This window comes from Eretmochelys imbricata, chromosome 15, assembly GCF_965152235.1.
Source record: "Eretmochelys imbricata isolate rEreImb1 chromosome 15, rEreImb1.hap1, whole genome shotgun sequence".
In the NCBI taxonomy this organism is placed as follows: domain Eukaryota; kingdom Metazoa; phylum Chordata; order Testudines; family Cheloniidae; genus Eretmochelys; species Eretmochelys imbricata.
Window position 1 is genome coordinate 2,274,204 of NC_135586.1, and position 21,877 is coordinate 2,296,080.

At 56.3% G+C, this 21,877-nt stretch overlaps 1 protein-coding gene across 1 annotated transcript in view; it reads right to left on the reverse strand.

The window, feature by feature from the left end:
• EMID1 (EMI domain containing 1) overlaps window positions 1–21,877 on the reverse strand; it is an 83,544-nt gene that overhangs the window by 10,806 nt on the left and 50,861 nt on the right. Inside the window, exons 5-9 of the mRNA XM_077835323.1 lie at window positions 18,516–18,577; window positions 14,916–15,060; window positions 10,942–10,986; window positions 9,583–9,690; window positions 4,601–4,738 (exon numbers count right to left, since the gene is read on the reverse strand). Of these exons, the coding sequence (XP_077691449.1) occupies window positions 4,601–4,738; window positions 9,583–9,690; window positions 10,942–10,986; window positions 14,916–15,060; window positions 18,516–18,577 (498 nt within the window). The remainder of the gene's footprint in view (window positions 1–4,600; window positions 4,739–9,582; window positions 9,691–10,941; window positions 10,987–14,915; window positions 15,061–18,515; window positions 18,578–21,877) is intronic.

Below are 21,877 nucleotides of genomic sequence, written 5' to 3' on the forward strand. Positions count from 1 at the left end.
TCTGCTGGGTATGGCTCAGCAGGGACACAGCAGCCAGCCAGCCGCTCGGAGATACAGCTGATCAGACTCACGCACGCATGTGCCCATATGCACAGGCCACCATGGTTACCAGCAGGGGTCAGGCGCGAGCCTTCTGCACTGACTGAGAGGCAGGCTCTTCCGCTCAGTGCTCCGGCTGCTGTCTGGAGATGAATCGCACACACTTTGTCTGGGTAGTCCATAGGCACTGACTGCCACGTATGCCAGTCCTTGCTCAGACGCATACACCAGTCCCTGTACATTCAGACATATATGCCCAGATCCATGTGCGGCCAAGTGGCGAGGGCACTAGACGGGGACCCAGGAGATCTGGGTTCTGTTCCCTGATCTGACCTTCTGGGTGACCTTGAACAAGTCACTTGCTCTGTGCCCCAGTTTCCCCATCTATAAAATGGGGATAATGCTATTGCCTTCCTCTGTAACACACTTTGAGATCACCACCAAAAAGAGCTATACAAGAGTGGGGTACTAGTGCCTGCAGAGGTGCACGTACAGGCTCGTCGCACGGACACAGTTAGACAGGCCCGGGCGCACATGCAGCTGGAAGCCTTGCCCAGAAATGGTTTGATCCGCACCCAAGCTGAGTGGTTTTAGTTTAGCAAGTGTCCAGCAGCTGCACTTTAGCCTGTGGAGGTTGGCTGCTAAATCTGGCCACTAGGGGGCAGAGCAGGCCAATCCAATCCAGGACAAGGGCCTAGGACCGTTAAACGTACCCACTAGAACCTGCAGCCATGGGAGGCGAGTGTCTGCTGGAGAGGTGCTGGACGCAAGGCCCCGCTGAGGCACACCCTGGCTCCCCTGCTCTGCCTCCCTCCCAGAGGAGACGCCCAGGACTGGAGTCCATGCCTTGCATTGTGTCCCTTGTCACATGGAGGGACCCAGCGGGAGGTGGCCCCTGGCTTCTTCCTGCTGACATTTCCTGGGGACAGCCCAGGCAGGCCCCACCACAGCGGACCCTGCAGCAGTGAAGTGGTTAACGCCTCCGGCTGAGGTACGGCTAAGGCTCCCGCTCCTTGTCAGCAGCCCGGAGTCATGGCTTTGGGCTCTGGCACCTGCCCAGGGAAGTCACATCAATGCGCAGTCCTGCCGCGGCTACTGGGGCAATGCCACCCCCCCGTGAGACCGGGTCACCTCGCTGGCACAGCTCCGCTCTCAGGGTGCAGGGCACTGCGTGATGGCTTGCACGCCACCTGGGTACAGGCTGAAGTGTAATAACAACACCTAGCTCACACACAGCACTTGTCATCAGTAGGTCTCCAAGTGCTTGACGAAGGAGGCCAGTGTCATTATCCCCAGTTCACAGAGGGGAAACTGAGGCCCAGGGAGGGGAAGTGGGTTGCCCAAGGGCACCCAGCAGGCCAGAGCTGGGAATAGAAGCTGTGTTTCTTGAGGCCCAGTCCAGTGCTCGCTCCACTAGGCCATGCTCCAAGGATGAGGACTGTGGGTGCCAGAAGCTTAGGGCTAGGGACCCTGGCTCCCAGCATGTGAATGAGAAAGGCAAAGATGAGCCTCAAAGGAAACACACAGTTGGGCTCAGGCCCTTTTCTTGTGTGTGCTTTTCTATGATGGAGAAAGACACTCTAGAAGGGTTTTATTTAAAAAGAAATATTTTACATTCAAATATCAAGTCTCATCTAACCTGGGAGACTCTGTGGCTGACTGGAGAACTGGGGCATCCCACAGCGGTAAAAGCTGAGCACTGGAGAGGGGGAGGGATTTCATCTGCTGCTCTGACTTCCCATATGACACAGGCCAGAGACCCTCACACAGTGACTCCCACCTCCAGCCCCGAGCTTCTGAGCAGATGAGCCAGGATCTGAGCCTGAGGGCCTGTCCCTGTGCTCCGTGCCGGGAGCATTCCGCTAGAGCACCAACGCCCACTCCGTTCATCAGACTCCAGCAGCCAGCGACCATGGGGAGAAAGGGTCTCTTTGTTAAGGATCCCCCTCCCCTTTAATGAAAACGTGACAGCTTACAGCATACATCTCCTGCCACGCCACTAAGGAGTCCTCCAGCAAAGCCGGGGGAGACTAGACTTGCCATTTCTGATATTTCTAAGCAGAAAAACCCTTTAAAATCCTCCAGCGCCAGCCCCTCCCCAGCTGCTTTCTCCCTCAGAAGGCAGCCACAGGGCCACAAACACATTATCTTTTTCTCTTTCTGTCACTGTGGAGACTAGTGGTGCTGTCAGGGTGCTGCTACCTAGTGCAAATGCAGGGTAACTACAGCATCAGGCAAAGGACAATAAGGAGGCTGGAGTGAGACACAGAGCGAGTCCAACAGGACTGTTTTAGCTGCATCTGACTGAGTGAATTGGCTCCCGCCCGCCTCAGTGCCAGAGAGCCCGACACAGTGACTGGCAAGGGCTTCCAGGTACATGGTTCTTCAAGGACACAATGTCTGGGTAGGCCTGTGCCTGGTCAGTGCTTGGCTAAGAGATCCCACACCAAGGGAAACCCAGGTGCTGTGGGAAGAGCAGCTGGGGACTTGGTAGGTGGTGCCCTGAGCCAGTCCCAAGGCCATGCCCTAGTATAGTGTCTCATTCACATGAGACACAAGCTGAGATCCTAGCCACAAAAGGTTATCAGTGAACCAAGGCTGGGCTTTATTGTAAGGAGCTAGCTCCTGCCCTCCGTTCCAAATGAAGACAGCGCTCTCCTTCACTTCCTGTCCCAAAGTGGTGTGTAGTGATACAGATACTAGGAATAGCAAGGGTTAAATGTGCATTTCACAGACAGGTAACTAAACACAGAGAGAGGAACCACTTGCCCCAGATCACACACTGAGTCAGAAAGGGAACCCAGGAGTCCTGATGCCCAGTGATCTAAACCAGTGGTTCTCAACTTTTGCCATATAGTGACCCTCCCATAGAATCACAGAAATGTCAGACTGGAAGGGACCTTGAGAGGTCATCAAGTGGAGCCCCTGAGCTGAGGCAGAACCAAGCAAACTGAGCCCATCCCTGACAGATGTTTGTCCAGCCTGTTCTTAAACCTCCCATGGTGGGGATTCCACAACCATAGAGTTACAAAGATTTTCCTAATATTGAACCTAAATCTCCCTTGTTGCAGATGAAGCCCAGCCCATGACTTCTTGTCCTGCCTTCAGGGGACATGGAGAACAATTGATCCCCGTCCTCGTTAGAACAGCCCGTAACACATTTGAAGACTCTTATCAGGTCCCCCTCGGCCTTTTTTTGTCAAGACTAAACATGCCCAGTTTTTCTAACCTTTCCTCATAGCTCAGATTGATCATCTTTGTTGCTCTTCTCTGGACTCTCTCCACATCTTTCCCAAAGTGGGGCACCCAGAATTGAGCGCAGTGCTCCAGCTGAGGCCTCACCAGTGCCGAGTAGAAAGGGACAATTTCCTCTCCTCTTTTACATATGACACTCCTGTTAATACAGTCCAGAATCATAGAATATCAGGATTGGAAGGGACCTCAGGAGGTCATCTAGTCCAAGCTCCTGCTCAAAGCAGGACCAATCCCCAACTAAATCATCCCAGCCAGGGCTTTGTCAAGCCTGACCTTAAAAACCTCTAAGGAAGGAGATTCTACCACCTCCCTAGGTAACCCATTCCAGTGCTTCACCCTTCTACTGAAATAGTGTTTCCTAATATCCAACCTAAACCTCCCCCACTGCAACTTGAGACCATTACTCCTTGTTCTGTCATCTGCTACCACTGAGAACAGTCTAGATCCATCTTCCTTAGAACCCCCTTTCAGGTAGTTGAAAGCAGCTATCAAATCCCCCCTCATTCTTGTCTTCCGCAGACTAAACAATCCCAGTTCCCTCAACCTCTCCTCATAAGTCATGTGTTCCAGTCCCCTAACCATTTTTGTTGCCCTCCGCTGGACATTTTCCAATTTTTCCACATCCCTCTTGTAGTGTGGGGCTCAAAACTGGACACAGTACTCCAGATGAGGCCTCACCAATGTTGAATAGAGGGGAACCATCACGTCCCTCGATCTGCTGGCAATGCCCCTACTTCCCCGGCTCCTCCTTCTTCCCTTTTTTAAAGATGGGCACTACATTAGCTCTTTTCCAGTCATCCAGGACCTCCCCAAATAGCCATGAGTTTTCAAAGATAATGGCCAATGGCTCTGCAATCACATCCGCCAACTCCTTTAGCACTCTCGGATGCAGGGCATCTGGCCCCATGGACTTGTGCTTGTCCAGCTTTTCTAAATAGTCCCGAAGCATCTGGGGTGTGGGGGGCCAGGGACAGGGCTGAACTGCTGCATCTCCAGCCGCATTGGGTGTCTCCTTGGACAGTCACGCAGCCAAAGCCAGTGGTGCCGGAATCAAGCCCAGCTTGCCCGGCTCCCAGCCCCCCCAACCAGAAAGACATGTTCATACTGACTCGCTGGTAAAGTGCCAGGGCCTTTAATGAGCACAGGAGGGCAGGACCTTTCATCTCTCCTCTGGAAACCAGCCCCTCTGAGCGCCACACGGGGGCCATCCCCTACTGACTCCCCCACCGCAGCCCAGCGCCCCCTCGCACATGCTCTGTCTCCAACCAGGTAACTTCCTCCTCCCTCCCCCCTCCCAGCTACTTACTTGGGTCAGCAATGCGGGATACTGTAGGCCCCACTGGGGCAGGGGGGCCTGGGGGTCCCGGAGGCCCTGGAAGACCCGGAAATCCCTTCTCTCCGGGGATGCCCCTTGCACCATCCTGCCCTGGCGGACCCGGGGGGCCTAGAAAGGAAGAATAAAGGCAGGAAAGATCGTGAGGGCTGAGCGAAAGCAACTCTTGCTTTAGAGCTGCAGGCGTCACCTGGGCAGGGCCGTCACACGGGGGACTCTTCCTGCACAGCACAGCTGCCATGCTTGTGGGCTCGGCCGCCCTATAGAAACCTGGTTATAAGACAAGAAACCACACCTGAGTGAAAGGCATTGTGGGTATTTCCTTAGCCTGGGCCGGAAGACGAGGCCAGATCTGCAGAGGGCTCCAGGCAGTCCTGCCCCCCAGCCAGTGCTAGCAGGGTGCTCACCGGCCATGCTCTAGTGCTGTGTGGGGCAGAACCCAAGCTGCTGTGTGCTGATGGAGCTGCCTTGGGGATTGGGTGCCACCCCCTTCTCTCAGTCCGGGCTGGAGGATGCTGCACAACGGCAGAGCCCAGAACGGTCCTCAGTATCCCGGATCTGGACACGTGACTTATCCCACCCCAGGGGACCTACCTGCTGCCCTGCAGCTGGCACAGCACAGGCTCCGGGCCGGGCAGGGGACGAGGCAGTTCTCCGAAGGCTGGCTCTGCAGCCAGAGGCCCAGTGGCCCCACCTGTGCTTCACTTAACCCTGATATATGGCCAGAGAGGCTGCAAAGCAGGGCAAGGCGAGGGGTGGAAATGGCCCTTCCCCTTCCTCCTGGTCTGCCCCTCTGTTCCCCTCCCCTTGCCCATCCCATGGCCCTCTTGCAGCCTGGTACCAAAGGCCCCTCTCCCCTTTCCAGCAGTAGCCAGCACTGGATGCTCCACAGGAAGGTGTAAAAGCCACCAGTGTCCCCCAGGAGCCTAGCTAGCACTGGCTTCCTCCTAACCCCAGCTGCTGACCTGCTGATTTCCTGGCCTGGGGAGGAAATGCTCCCTGGGCTGCATGCAGGGGTGGGAACCAAACCCTGCTCTGCATGGGGTGCCCACCGCCCTCTCCCACTAGAGCCGGCTCTTGCTGGAGCCAGTGGGGTCAGTGCGCAGCGGACTCTAGGCCTGGCAGTGCCAGGCTTTGTTGTATCCCAGGCCCGGGAGCGTTTAGGAGTAAGAGCCTGCAGGTTGTGCTGGGCTAAGTGGCCCGGGCCTGAATACTGTCACACATGTTTAACGGGGCCCCCTTGGTGACCTTCTCTCCCTGCCCCTGGCTTTGGCTGGGAGAGGGTGGGAGAAGGCCCCCAGCACAGGAGTCTGCCTGCTCCACAGCCCCTGGCTGGGGGCATCATCCTGCCAAGGAGCTCCTGGTAGTGACATCACCCAGCGTGGCCAGGATCGAGGGCTCCCCAGGGTCCCACACTCCTCCCTGGCTAGGGGCCAGCTGGGACCCAGCACCCACAGATGGGAGGGGAGAGACCCAGCCATGTTCTCCCAGCCCCCAAACAGGTGTGAGGGCTCAGGCTGCCCTGGCAAATGGGCATGCCCAGCACCACACCGTTCCCTCGCGCCAGGCGAAAGGGGAGGCTCTGAGCAAAGGGGAGGTGTCAGGAGGAAAACGCGAGATCCTCCCTGCCAGGAACCCAGGCCTGAGCTCCCCCAGCTAGCTGGCTCAGCCCGGCCGGTTAACAAGCCCAGTTGGGCTGTGGCAGAATCACCTGCCTGGCGGCTGCCCCACTGCCTGCAGGGAGCCGATAGGTCTGGGTTTAAAAGCTCAGCAGCAGCAGGTTGCTGGCTGCTCAAGGCTTATGTCTGTGGCTGCGATCACTGCTGCCCCGCCTTGCTCCTGGCTGGTTCCGCTCTGCTCCAACCCTGCACCCTTGTCCGGTGCCTTGTTTAGCTCTGACTCCGGTTCTGTTCCTGGCTCCAACCACTAGGCTGGGCTCTGTCTCTACCCTCTAGGTTAGACTAACTACGTCCCAATCACTCCCCTGGCACTGCCAGGGTGGGGAAACCTAGCCTGGCAGGTTTGTGATAAGTCATACGCCCCATCATGAATGAGGGGGAATCACGGTGGGGGCTTAGAACACAAACAGGTCTCCTTCCTTCCCGGGGAGGGGAGGAGGGGCTCAGCAACCCCATCCCATTCCTCTCCCACTCCCCCCACCTGCCTTGCCATGCTCGGCTGCTCCTACTTCCATGGGGAGCGGGCTGCTCAGTGCCAGGGGGGCTTCCAGCCACAGCCCCTGGAGTGGGCCCCACCAACTCCCAGGTACAGGGCAGGGATCAGCTCTGCTGACCCCATGGCTCCCGTGCTCCCTGGAGATCCAAGTCCCACCAGGCGATTAGAAGGGCCCACTGGCACCAAGGGCTCAGCAGCCAGCCCTTGGCCCAGTGGTGGATTGCAGCTGAAGACAGGGAGCATGCAGCGAGAGGGGGCGGGAGCTGGCATTGACTTGCGCAGGCCTCCCCGAGGACGCAGGGAGGTTGAGAACAAAGGAAAGGGGATGCGAGAGGGATGCCAAGGCTGGAAGGGAGCAGGGTGCGTGCACTGCATGGGGACCTGGTGGGGCCCTTGGGGAGGATGGCTGTTAACATTTAACTCCAAAAGGCCGGAAGCGACACAGCACTGGACACCTTCCAAGCCTAATAAACATTACACAGACCACTGGGACTCCGAGACATGCTGCCAAGAGCAACTGCAGCTCCCAGCATTAACTCCTTCCCCAGTCTGGCTCCTGGCTCAGCCTCGTAGGGAGGGGGCCGATCTTCCCCCCATGTCCCATCTGTGCTCGGGAGATCCCAGTCTCCATGGCAATGCAAACCTGCCCCACTCCCAGCAGCACTAACCTGGGAGGGACCATCTCTGTGTCCATGCAGTCCTGAGCTTCCCCCAAAGTTGCCCCAGGAGCAGGGGGTTCCCTGGGTGTGCATCCCCAGCCCTGACCTGAAGGCACAGCGCTCCCTCAAGGAAAGATCCTTTTGCAGAGCTAAGAAGGATTAGCATGCCGTGGACTAGGCTGATGTCATTTATTTGGACTTTCCAAATCCTTTGACAGACCCCATGCCCTGAGCCTATTAAGGAACTGACAGGGAAAGAGGCAAAGCACCATCCTGGGTCTGAAAGTGGCAGAGACCGAGCAGGATTAAATGGCCTAGTTCAAACCTGGGTAAAGGTTCATCGCAGGGTACGACGTGGGTCTGTGCTAGGGCTGGAGCGGTCTGCTACGATAATCCCTAGCTCTTAGCTAGTGCTTTTCATTGAGGGTCAGTGTCCTCAGCCACATTTCACAGGCAGGGAAACTGAGGCACTGAGTGGGGAAGGGACTTGTCCAAAGACACCCAGCAGGCCAGCGGCAGAGATGGGACTTGAACCCAAATCTCCTGAGATAGCCCAGTGCACTATTCACTAGGCCACACTGACAAGCATGTTTAATGTCTTACATACAGGGACTGCCCTTGTGCCCTGTGATTGTACAGAACTGAGCACACCGGGTCCTGCTCCATGACTAGGGTGCGGAGACGCTCCCATAATACAAATAAATAATCACCTGGAAAAGGAGTCGAGCAATGAGACAGCAGCACGTTGCAGACGCCCCAAGAGAAAGAAGACTAGAGAGGTCTGGGAGGAAATTTAGAGGGACCAAACTGCACGAGGGCATTGGGCAGCCGACGAAATTCCGTGCTGACAATCACAAAGCAATGCAGATTGGGAGGGATGATCTGAGCTACCCGCATCTCACTGAGTTCCAGATGAACTGTGGCATCTCAGGAGAAAGGCCTGGGATGTACAACAAGCTGTTCCATCGAGGCCTCTGCTCAGTGCACATCTGGGGTTCAAAACGCAACCAAGAGGTTAGGATGCAAAAGGAATGGGATGGAGAAAAATAGGGGAACTACTATAATGCCTTTATCGAAATCAATGTTCTGGCCGCAGCTAGGCTACTGCATACGGGCTGCCCTGCCTCCAAAAGGGACAGCAGAAATAGAGATGGGGGGTGTCAGAGACAGGCAATGTGAATGGTCAGAGAATTCTGACTGAGGCGAGCCTGAAAGGTTTGGGGTGCTGAGAGGAGACAAAGGAGAGGGGCTATGGCAGAGGGGTACAAGGAAACAAAGAGGCTACAGAAGGCCAGTAAGGTGTTCCTAGCCTCCCTCCTTTGGCACACAAGGACAAACAGGCGTTCAATGGGACTGAAAGGCAGCTCGATTAAGACCGACCATGGAAATACTCATCTAGAAATGGATAATTAGCTGGCGGAACTCATTGCCACAAGATATCAAGGGTAGCACTGAGGTTCGGAGCTGAATAGCAGTAAAAAAGGATTAGACATGGCTCTGGATGAGAAGAATGTCCACAGTTACACTAGAGAGGGGCATGAGCCAACCTCTAACTAATGGGTCCAGGTTCTTCCCCCAGGAGAGAGGTGTTCCACTGGGTAGGTTCCAGTATCTTCCTCTGAAGCAGCTGGAGAGAGAAGGGTGGACAGGGCAGATCCCCACCCTGATTCCTACATCCCAGCCCTAAAAAAAATGCCAAGAAAAGGAACATAGCCCATGGACCAGCCAATCAACATCATCCATTGGGCAAAATCCTTGGCTGGGCTAAGCCTGACCCAGAGCCCACTGGTGTCAGTGGGATCCTGCCTGCAAAGTTCAGGGCTTTGGATCAGGACCAAAGCAAGGGTGCAGCTGGGATCGGCTCCCCCTCTCTCTCCTCCACCCCCCACGCACACAGCTCTGTGGGTCAGACTGCCGGCCGAGAAGCACTGAGCTCTGGTATAGCTTGCAAATAAATGCCAGCCAATGCCAGGGGTCTGGGCTCTGCAGGGACCGGGGTGGCAGTTGTGATGCCCCTATGCCTGCCTGGTTGTCCAAAGCTGGCATCAAGGTGCAGGGATCCGTGGTGGCCCCCAGCTTCTGGAGCAGTGCCCTGTGCTGGGCTCAGTGTCCAAGACTCACCTGGCGGTCCAGCGGGACCCTTGGCTCCAGGGTTTCCTGTTGGCCCCTGGCTCCCAGGATCTCCCTTGGGACCCAACGGGCCTGGGAGTCCTTGCGGCCCTGGTTTCCCTGCAACGGAAAGAGCAAAAGGAAATACCCGGTCTGGTGCCAGTGCAGTGCTTGCCAGAGGCCGTGCCTCCTTGGCAGGACAGGAGGAGAGCAAGACCGACCATCCCTTCGGGCAACCCCAGGGATCCTCCCCCAAATCCAAACCCGCAAGGAGAAGGGTGGCCGCATCCCTGGGCAGTGCACTGCTCTGTGGCCGCCACAGTCAGAAACCAACGGGAGTGGATCTTGGAGGTTCTGTAAGGGGCTGGGCTGAGAGGTCCGAGTGCGGGAGCCCTCTATCCACAGCCGCGGTCTGCGGTGGGACGAGCCTCCCCCCATGCTGGCCCCTGCCAATGGGCCTCACCCCCTGCTGTTTAGTGTCCACAGCCCCCGTGCTGAGACAGCTGATGGGGGGCCTGAAGCTCCCCTCACCCCGGAGCCGCACCTGCCCAGGCCATGCCAGGGTGGCATTCTGAGAGGCACACCTGCCCACCAGGGAGGGACAGGGCTGGTCCCCCGAGAACTCAGTGCCCATGGGCGCCTTAAGGCAACGGCTTTCAGCTGGAACCCACCCAGGGGCACCGGAACCTGTGACCTGGCAGCAAAGGGCTCCGTGTCTCGTTGCCCCGAGCCATCCAGTGCCCACGCCCAACCCGTGCTGCCCACATCTCACTCAGTGAAACGTTCTAGACAGGATCCGGCCAGCTCAATGCCAGGCGAGAGGCCTCACGCCCTGCGGCGCCCTACAGACTCCATATGCAGGGGCAGGGCGATCACCTGGGGAAACCCCCACCCCCAGCCCTGCCCACTGGGGCACTGCACTTCTCCTTCCTCCGGCCTGCTGGCTTGGGAACGCTCCTACCCACTACTGGCTGCACTCCAGCTCCCCCCCGACCCCTGGGCCCGCTCTGACGGCTGCACTGTGGCTGGCCTGCGCCCGTGCCCGCCTGCACTGGGGCCGAGCACTCCACTCTTGAAGGAGCTGGTGATTTAAGCAATACTTCAGCATTGGCTTCTGTGTCCTTCCAAGGGATCAGGGGAAAGGGATGAGAAGCAGAGGGGAGCCCTGTCGGGCAGGGGCAGAGCCTGCAGTGGAGACTCGCCCCCCTTCCCTTCCATTGCTTCTCACTTCCTCCTCTGACCCCATCTCTTTCCCTCCCTACTGCCCCCCCAAGGGCATCCATGAGCCTCTCCCATTAGCCTTGCTGATCTCTGCCCCAGGGATCTTGGGCTGGGAACTCTCTTATGCCTTAGAAAGAAAATGTCACCTACCATCCCGTCCGGGAACGGCTCCCCGCAGCATCTCTCCTGGGTTCCCTGGGAATGAAGGAGAGAATTGGGCATCAATCTGCTCCCTGGAGCCAATGGTCTCTTCTGCCTTCAGCCTGGCAGAGTCAGCTCACCCTGCCACCCCCTTCTCTTGGTGCCAGGGGTGTTACCTGGCACTGGGAAGCAACTTTACTTCTGAGCCAGGCTGGGGAAAGGCCAGGCCAGGCCGGCCCATCTGAGCAACACCCCTTGACTATCCAGCACAGGCAAGAGTCCAGCCACAGCCCCCCTCCTCTCTGCCCCCCACAGCCACAGGCCTCAGCTCTGCTCTGCTGGGATCCACCACCAGGGGCGCTCTACTTGGACTTCAAGCTCTTGTGGGGGGCACCTTTCAGCATTATGTTTAGACAGCAGCTGGCACTGGGGGTGCTGTTTAACGACTGGAGCGCCGACCTGGGCACTGCTGCAATGCAAACAATGCAAACAGGGGTCAGAGGGAAGAACAGGGGTTTCCTTAGACCGGTGCCCTTGGGAGCAAAGGACAATCGGGTCTCTGCCTTTGTTTTCTTTCCTTTGATAATGGTGAGAACATCTCTCAGGCCGTGGGACCCCCAAGGACTTAGACTGATATGCAGCTACAAAGGGCATTGCTCTGCCCAGTGCTGAATTGCAGCCACCTCTGGGGCAGAGTGCAGCAGCTGTTCAGCCCATGGTGACCGCAGGCAATGAAGAATACCTTGTCCAACTGAGTTTAGGGCGGCAGAATGGGACTGGCCATGTTGGGACATGGCTGGGACTCTGGGGCTAACTCTCTAGCATTGGGGAAAGTGGTCTCGAATCGTTAAAGACTCCAGCTGGACAGAGTCTGGGTTGTGTGGTCATGGGAAAGTCAGCGCCTCCAGCCTCATGTAGGGAGTCGCGCCTGTACTGATTCCACCTACAGCGCTGTCTGTAGTGCCGGTGTAGGTGGCCCTTGGAGGTCTCCTCTCCAAGCACTTTGCTTTACAAGTAGCGGATGATTTATCCAGTTCCCACTGCAAAAGGAGACTCCATTCATATTCTCAGCCACCCGGGCGTTGCCAATGTCCCCTCCTTCAGGGGGCCCTGATCCCCACCAGGGAATAAACCATCCTCTCGTCCCATACACAGGGCTCTGCTAACCCATTTGTTGCATGCTTTGGTTTCATTTTGCCCGCGTGTCTCCCCAGCTCTCTGGTCGCCCTCCCTGTGCTCGGACTGTCCTTGGTCTTCAGGGGAGGCAGGACACGGAAAGCAGGAGCCACACCCAGAGATATGGCTGACATCCGCCCTGCTCCTTGATCCCACACAAGCTCCTCTCTCCCAGCCAGTCCGGGTCCTGCATGGCAGGAGGCAGGGAAGCCATCCGACCTGCCCCATCCCTTCAATCTCTGCGGCATGTTGGGTAGGTCCCGGTGGCTCATTTAGCTGGGATCTGCTTGTTGTTAGACTCCCAGCCAGACTGTGACAATGGCGACCAGGGGAAATTCCTCTAGTCATTTAGGTGATCTCTGAAGGTGCCTACTGGGGAAGCAGTAGCCAGGTGCCAGGAGCCCAACAGACTTGCTGCCTGGTTCTAAAGCCCAGTTGCCAGCTGATCTCGGGACAGTATTCACTGGGGCTCTAAGGGCCTGTTGCTCGCAGTATCCCTGTGGGGTTGTGGGCTCTCTCCCTCTGCCATTTCACCTGCACGCCTGGGGCGAGATGGAGCAGCAGGCCTAAGCACCTCTGCTCTTGCCTAGGACCGACCACACCCAGTCACCTAGGACTGGTCTAACTCAGGGCACGGCAGCTGGCCACGCCCTCTCGAGCCAGGTGATGGGTCCTCTCCTGGCCCTCACCACCGCCTTTCTGCTCAGCGCTGCAATGGCAAGGCAGCCTGCACCCGCATGGGGGTGATGGAGTGATTCCCAGACCAGCTCCAGCCAAGGGCCCATTAACAGCACAGCCCCTCCCAGAGGCCCAGCGGACCCAATGGGAGCCTTTCCACTGACTGTCTGGAAGCTGGAGTGGGCACTACCTGGGCAGCCCCTTCTCCCCCCCATTAACACAGCAGCCCAAGAGCGCGTCCTAGTCTGGCTACCATTCAGTTCCCTTGGGGGAAGGGTGGGGTGCTGGAGAAGGGAATTGTGCCACACAGCTATACATTTATCACCCCACCCTCCTGCTGCTGCTCTGCCCCTAAAGCACAAACACATGGCCTGTCAGAGCAGGGGAGGCCTGATAAATCTTCCTGCTGCACGGAGCTGGAGCCAAAGCCAGATCAGCCTGGTCCTCAGCTGCACTCAATTAAACTCCCATGGCCTGGTGCAGTCCCTGCCCAGTGGGGGATGGGACGTGGCAGAGGCTCCACTCTGAGCCCCTTGCTTTGGTCTGGGCTGCAGTGGGACAGCAAGCCCTACCCTTGTCCTCTAAAGACCCATGTCCCTACACAAGTGAGGGGGGAGGCTCTGGGACAGACAGACAGACAGACTGCTGGAGACAGCCCCGCACGTCGGGAGTGGATTTCATCCTCCCTTGTTGCTATGTTTTCCTCCATGTTCATATGACAGACTGCAGGCACCCGGGGCAAGGACTGTCATAGAATCATAGAATATGGGATTGTTTAGTCTGTGGAAGAGAAGAATGAGGGGGGATTTGATAGCTGCTTTCAACTACCTGAAAGAAGGTTCCAAAGAGGATGGCTCTAGACTGTTCTTAGTGGTAGCAGATGACAGAACAAGGAGTGATGGTCTCAAGTTGCAGTGGGGGAGGTTTAGGTTGGATATTAGGAAAAACTTTTTCACTAGGAGGGTGGTGAAACACTGGAATGCGTTACCTAGGGAAGTGGTGGAATCTCCTTCCTTAGAGGTTTTTAAGGTCAGGCTTGACAAAGCCCTGGCTGGGATGATTTAGTTGGGGATTGGTCCTGCTTTGAGCAGGGGCTTGGACTAGATGACCTCCTGAGGTCCCTTCCAACCCTGATATTCTATGGTTCTATGATTCTAATATCTAGGGTGGAACACAGCAGCTGTTTAATAGCGCACTGCAATGGCCAACAAGAATCTCATATGCAACTGAAACCCGAAGGGAGTGTTTGGGAGGTGGACTATGTTGACCCAAGCTGGGACTGGGGCAGAGGGGTGACAACTCCTGATGACGGGGATTCACAGCTGAAGAGTCTGGAGGCTCAGGAGAGATTTTAAGCCTCAGGAAAGTTACAAGTGAAAGGACAACAGGGCAGAGGTGGAAGAACCCAGGGAAAGGTGTGCTAGTGGGGATATCAGCCTGGCTGGATTCACCCATCGCTGGGCCCTAGGCAAACACACTTCTTCCAGCCTTGTGGGACAGGAGCTGCCACTGTGGCGTGAGTGCGAGATGGGCGCACTCTCCAACGCCCCACACCCTCCAGTCTCCCCTCTGCTCTAGGCCAAGATCATAGAATCATAGAATCATAGAATATCAGGATTGGGTTATATCAAGATTAGGGTGGCAGCTGCCATGGTGGAGGATGAAGCTGCCCTCTTGGCACAGCGAGGAGGAAAAGCAGAGGAGGAGGATGCTGGCCTAGGATTTTGAGCCCTGTGTGTTAATGTGGCCCTGGACACCAGGCTGAGATTTGGGGCAATGGAGACCCTCTGGCACCCCACTAGAGCCAGGGCAGAGAACTCCCTGCAGTATCAAGGGCCCATCCTGCTATCCTCAGGCAGACCAAACTGGGGGCTTTGCTTGAGTGCATTGGGCAGGACTGGGCTCTGAACTGATGGAAAGGCCCAGCTCCCATGCTCAGACCCAGTGGAGTCCTGCTTGTTCCATCTCCAGGGCTAGGCATGGAGGGGACCTGGGGCATGTGGATTTCTGCAGGAGCAGGAAGGATCCAGGTCTAGGCAGGAAACACACATCTGGCTCTCAGGATGGCTTCCTGCCTGCAGCCTCCAACTGCCTCAGCTCCTCCACAGCAGCTCCCGGCTCTCACTTACCTTTCACACCTTCATCCCCAGGGTTCCCGTGAGTGGACGGAGACCCCCAGAGCTGGTAGGAATCCGAGGGGGCAGCCCCGTTGGTTACGAGGTGTCTGTTGGGTACTAGGGAGGTTGCAGGCTCAGCTGCAGACAGCAATGCCACCTACAAGCAAGAGAGAGTTCCCAGCAGTGCGCCCGGATAGACTGCGCTAGACAGACTTGGGGCCCATCTCCTCTCCCCACGATGGTTCTGCACTGACAGCTGTCACCCGCAGCCACTCAGCATGCCCTTCCGAGGTTGGTGAGCCTGCTGCAGCGTTGGCTCTCAGCAGAACCTTTCAGCAGAGGCTCATGGTTTATGATCCAGAGGTCACAGGTTCAATCTCCCCTGATGTCCCACCCAAGGGTCTGGTGTTGTACTTCTATGGAGGAAGCTTTGCATTGCCTGGACATTCAGAGCTTTGGGGTTGAGGGGAGGAACTTGCAGCTTTGCTAAATGCATGGAGGGGGGCTCAAGGGCCTTGGTGTTCTGACTTGGTAGCCTTTGTCTCTGCACAAACCTGCATCAGCGGAATTAAACTCGTTTAGTTAGCCCTTGTGTGGACACCCCTATTTCAGTTTAACAGCAGCTTATGTTGATTTAGCTTAAACCACTTCCTAAGGCCTTGTCTACACTGGAGATGTGAACCGGTAAAAGTTCTGTCGGCATAGAGCCACCGACTGTTCAGCAGGATGTGCTCACACTCGGCAGCTAGGGGTGGTGCATCACACTGATCTGGCAGATCTTGCATTGTGATCTTGCAATGATCTTGCATTGTGGGTAGGCATCCTGGCATCCTCCAAGCCACCTTCAGGCACACTGCCTTGTAGAAAACTGTTGCTGTGTATTGTGAGATACCCAGGTACCTCTCAGGGAACTGAGGGCATTAGGGGGTCAAAGCCCACCATTCCCTCTGTTCTATCCCATGACTACAGCCCTACCACAGTCACAATCCATTTTGGTCAATTTCACGGTCATCAGATTTTTAAAACAGTAAATTTTATGATTTAAAATAAAATAGTACATTTCACGATTTCAGTTATTTGAATCTGAAATTTCATGGTGTTGTAATTGCGGGGGTCCGGACCCAAAAAGGAGTTGGGGGGGTCACAAGGTTATTGTAAGGGGCTGTGTGCGGTACTGCTACCCTTCCTTCTGCGCTGCTGCCTGCAGAGCTGGGGAGCCGGGGAGCAGCGGCTGCTGGCCGGGAGCCCCGCTCTGAAGGCAGAGGCACCCCCAGCAGCAGGGCAGAAGGAAGCGTGGCCTGGTCTGGGATTGCCACCCTTCCTTCTGCGCTGCTGCCTGCGGAGCTGGGCCCTCAGTCAGCAGCCGCCGCTCTCCGGCCGCCCAGCCCTGCAGGCAGTACAGAAGTAAGGGTGGCAATACTGCAACCCCCCTAAAATAACCTTGTGACCCCCCTGCAACTCCCTTTTGGGTCAGGACCCCCAGTTTGAGAAATGCTGGTCTCGCTGTGAAATCAGTGTAGCTTAGGGTAAAAGCCCACAAAAGCCCAGATTTCACGGTGAACGACGCGTTTTTCATGGCCGTGAATTTGGTAGGGTCCTGCCCATAACTGACTGCTCTGGTCCCGTTTATGAGCTGGCCCTTGCACCTGTGGACAGGGCCTGGGGGGACCCAGCACCCTTCTCCGTTTTAAGGACAGGGCATGTGGCCCTGGTGCGTCTGCAAGGCCGCAGGGCTCAGACACACCTAGCTGGACGCTTGGGCTGTGCTGCTGCAGCTGTTCCTGGAACAACTGCACTTGAGACGCGGGGTTAACCCAGGTCAGAGTGTCCACACAGCCTCCTGCACCTTAAATTGGTGCTACTCTGCATGGAGAAAAGCCCCTGGTGTGCAAAGGGTCATACGGAAAACCTGGGCTGGGGTCTTGGGAACAATCTCTATTTCCTTGTGCCAAAGTCCTGGTCAGAGCCATGGGGAATCTTTCTAGGATATAGTGACTTGGGCCTTTAGGTGGCATGTGCCCAACTGCCATGGCCTGGCGCACCTGCTAAGATCAAGCACTAATCTCTGGGATGGGCTACAGGGGCAGAACCCCTCTTGCCAGTGAGTCCCTGGGGCTCTCTATTTCTGATGCCAGGTCTAACGCAGAGCAAAGGTTAAAGCACACAGAGGGTTAACCTGGGAGCCCAATCCCCTAATACACTGGCCTCCCTATGACATTGAGCCCTGAGGGGTGATGCGATCACAACAGAACCTCACCCGCACATTCCCCAGGGCTCCAGGCCAACTGGTCTTAGTGACACTTCTCCTGTAGCCCTCAGACAGTCCATCCCACGGAGTGTCATCTCCTAAGGAACACACCCTATGGCCTGGTGTTACCCCAACTGGAGACCATTCATATCACACAGGGATAGAAACCAGGCACCAGATCCACCCCTCCTCCCCTCCGCTGCCAGGCCAGTCCCCCACAGTCTGGTCTGAAGGGCCTGTTAGTTGTGTGTGTCTCAGGTGCGGGGGCTTCACAGCATTGGCACAGGTAACTCGCCCACATTTGCCTGAGTGGCAGAGCTGTGAACAGAACCCAGGAGCCCGGAGTCCCATGGTTTAATAACCCGAAGACCATCTGTCCTCCCCTAAATGCTTACAGCAAACTGAAACGTCAACCGTTAAATTCCCACCTGTTTCATAAAGCACTCAGCCTCTGAACAGCCATGCCACACCCTGGCTATGCTCTATCTTGTCCTACGCAACTTCTGCGAGTGCCTTAGAATTGCAATTCCTGTGGGACGGGGATGGATTATCTGTTGGGGGCTGACCTCCTGCTACACACGGTGCACGTCTACGGAGAAAGGCTGGGTGGTCCAGTGACCCTAAGTCCAGGACTCAGGCAACCCAGGTACAATTCCCCACTCTGCCACAGACTTCCTGTGTGACCTTGGGCAAGTCACTGAGCTCTTCTGTAAAAATGGGGATAATAGCGCTGCCCTTCCTCCTTCGGGGTCATGAGGATAAACACACTGACACTTCTGGGGTGCTCTCTGTAATGGGCGTTGTGTCAGTACTCCAGAGAGACAGCTGTCTGCTCCTGGGGTTGGCACAGCTGGCTGAAAACAAAACAAATGCAATTTTGCCCCAACCTTTTGAAATGTTGAAGTTCTTTTCATTTCAAAGGGTAAAACAGGAATTGCAGGATGAAGGAAGGTGTCCCAGGAATTGCATTTCTGGGCAGAAAAAGAAAGCAGAACCTCTCCAGTAGGAATAAGGCAAAAAGAAAAGAAGGGGGAAATGAAGAATAATAAACAAAAATATTTAAAAAAATGATAGCACAAAATGTTGATGAAAAAAGAAAGGCAACTGTTTAAAATGAACAAGCTGGCAGCCCTGCTCCAAGTGTGACACAGAATATCAGGGGCTGGACTAGCCAACCTCTTTCTACATTTCCATGAGATTTCACTGGGATCCAGGGGTAAACGTCAGACTCAACATTGAACCCAACCGCCACGAGATGCAAAGTTCTGAGGTGAGACGATCAGGCTGGCTCCCCTACCACACCCTGTGCTCCCTGATCCTGTACCAGCGTCCCGCCTCCAGCCCCCTGCCACACAGACACTGACCTTGGCTTCCAGGCTGCTGAGACGCGCCGTCAGTTCCACCACTTTGCTGCAATTCAAACACCCTGGGAAATCAACCAAAAGAGCAGAGAGTAAAGGGACTGGGGAGAAACCTGAGGCAGGATGGAGGGGCGGCGAGAGGGAGTGGGGAGGAAATAAAGAGGAGGGGAAGAGTGCGGGGCAGGGAGTATGGACGTGGGCTCATAACATTCTGCGCCAAAGGTTCCCTGGGCAGCCCAGGCGTAGGCTGCATGCCAGGGGCTGGCGTAACCCACTCTGTGCCCAGCCTGCAGCGGCCAGGAGTCTGCTACAGCCCCACTCAGCGCTTTTCGCTCTGGAGGTCTCAGCTCAATCCTGGACCTGTCAGCCAAGCGGGTGGGACCCATTGGTCCCCGGCTCCAGGACAGCGAAGCACCAAACAAGTCAGGCCCTGTCACTCTTTGTCATCCACATTCTGCTCCCCCAGGGGGTCCTAACCCTGATCCCAGGAGACCCCACCTGCTGGGGGGAGACCAGAACTCACTTCCAGGCAGGACTCGTTCCCTGGGGCTCACCCTGAGGAGTAAGAGCCCCGCTGTGGTGTAAGGCAGGTACAAGTACAGCACTCCCGCAGCAGGGACAATGCCTACCCTGGGGGCCTGCCCCAGTTCCAGCCATTGGGGCACACAGCTCAGCCTGGGGCTGCACCTGCACAGCTGCCCCAGTCACAGGTGCCGACTCCATGGGTGCTCCAGCCCCGGAGCACCCACGGGGAAAAATTAGTGGGTGCTCTGCACCCACTGGCAGCCAAGCTCCCCTCACCCCCCGACCCACCTTCTCCTCCTCCTCCACCCCCACAACCGTGTCGCATCCCCACTCCTCCACCTACCTTCCAGCACTTCCCCCCCCGCCGCTGCCAAACAGCTGTTCCGCGGATTGCTGGGAGGGAGGGTGGGAGCGGGAACATGGCGCACTCGGGGAGGAGGCAGGGAAGAGGCAGGGCTGGGGCGGGGATTTGGGGAAGGGTTGGAATGGGGGCAGGGCCAGAGACAGAGGTGGGGTCGAGCACCCAAGGGAAAGCGGGGAAGTTGCCATGCATTGCCTATGACCCCAGTGGCTGTCATTGGCGTAAATGGCCAGTGTGGGCAAGGCCTCGGGCTCTTGGTCTTCGGGACTTGAGCCCAGGCTAGAAGGATTTACAAGGGTCACACAGCAGGGCCTTGGGAATGTCCTTTACCCGATTTCACAGAAATGGCGAGTGATAGAGATGTTATGATCTAAAGCTGGTTCTGGACCAGGGCCGGGCAAATAACAACCGATCCCTGGGCCTTCCCAGCCAGACCTGAAACAGGCCTTTCTTCAAGCCTCGACTTGGTCAGATCATTTTCTAGACATGCTCCTTTATTTCCCTTGGATGCCATCAGGATTGGAAAGTGCTCAGGTACCGTGAGGAAGGCTGTTGGCACAGGATTTCCAATACAAGCAAATGCAGGAAGTACTGGAAATATACCAGAGACTGAGATGACAGGCACCTTATAAATATGATAGCTAGAGAGTATGACAATAGACTGACCAATCGATTTATGTGGGATCACACCCGTACTTGCTCACACTCATGTGAATCCTTAATTCCACAATTTGCCAAACCCGGGAGACTTGGAAACTATCTGAGCTTGTGGGTGCTTTTAACTGACGCTCCTGACTGACCCACTGCTGCTACCGACCAGCTGAGGTCTGAGAAGCAGCAGAAATAACCTGTCACTCTTGATGGGGGGGGGCAATTTTAGGGTTGGGGGGCATGTGACCACCCCACACACTGCCTCTGGTGCCTTTCCCACTCCCCCTGTGCCTCCCACACCTGCTCCAAGCCAGCACGTCCTTGCCCACCCCCTTCACAGCTCCTTCCCCACCTGGTCTCCCATTGCCTGGCTGCTGGAGCGGGCTCAGGCCACCTGCTGCTGAGCAGGTACCTGTCGCTGTGGGTGAGGGAAGGCCAGGACTCAGAGGGCTTCCCCCGTGCTGCCATGCCTGGCTCTCTTCCCTGCTCTGGGCACCCCCTAGCGGGCTCAGCGGGCATGCCAGGGGCCTTTCCCAGGCATGTCCGACCCTGGCGAAATCAGGGTGGGGACGCCCCCCGACCTGAAGGCGTTTGCAGTGTGGAGCAGACAGCCATCGTGGGGATGGCAGCAGGGCAGATGCATTGGGAAGACACAGTACTACCACCCATTAACAAAGCCAGGCTTCCCTCCCAAGGCACAGCAGGAGGAGGGCCAGAGATCTGCCTCGTCCTCACCTCGCCTTACGCTCTACCTCGAGCTCTCAGCCAGCGATACCAGCTCCTGGCACACCAGAGGCTGTCAAACACTGACCATTTCGTTGCAAGTCTTCCGGGAGGTCCGTCGCATTTTGGGAGAGACACAGGTGAGATCCTCATATCCCACCCCCCGCCTTTTTCCTGCCACGTAGGAGCATTAGCTGTGACATTCTGGCCAGATTCCACAGTGGACAATTACACTCTGCATCCCTGAAAGCCCCTTGGAAGTTGCCAGTTGCATACAATACTCTTTTGCACGTCCTGCCCTGAACTATTGTGAATGCTGTAGCCCAGAGGCAGCTGCATTTTAACAGGAGGTGAAATGGCATTTTATCTATTCTGATCGAATCTAATCAGCCAGGTCCCTGAAATCAATCTGGCCTGTCTCCTCAACTAGTTTTGCTCCTGGTTCTGTAGCAATTTGACCTGAAGAAAGCTCAGACACCCCTTAGCTTCACCAACAATGAATGTCAAGGTGGGAGAGCCTCTTCTGAGCGTGAAAGAGGCATAAAGAGAGGAGCTCTCAGCCCCCTCTCCCTGGGGAAATACTCATTCTCATTGTCCAGGGTCAAAGGGCACCAGGAGGTTTGCAGCCTTAATTGCTCCTAGTCCCAACACAGAGCCTGCCCTCCTCACTGTCAAGAGTCCAAACCATCTCCATGGCTACTCGGGGCCTGGCTCCGACTTTTAAAGGAGCAGCATCTCTTCTTTTTTTTTTTGCATCTGCCATTTCAAGATCTCTTCCCCGCTTGTTCATCGGGAGACGGTCTGAGTCCTAGGAATGTCCTTCTCTGCAATTTCTCCTCAGCCTGCGTCTCCAAGGCACAAGATGCTCTTCCCAGCTAAGAGTAGATAAGGGCTCTGTGCAGACCATGGACACTGCCACTCAAGTCAGCTGGAGAGGTCCCCAAGGCCATAGCCACCCAGAGTCCCAGACATTAACGACCCAACCAGTCCATCCAGGGCAGAATTGGCCCCTCCAGGTTTCATGTCCCATTTCTGGGGCTTGCCCACCTTGCCCTGGAGGAATCTCCTTCTCCAGAGTGTGTGTGTGTGTGTGTGTGGCGGGGGG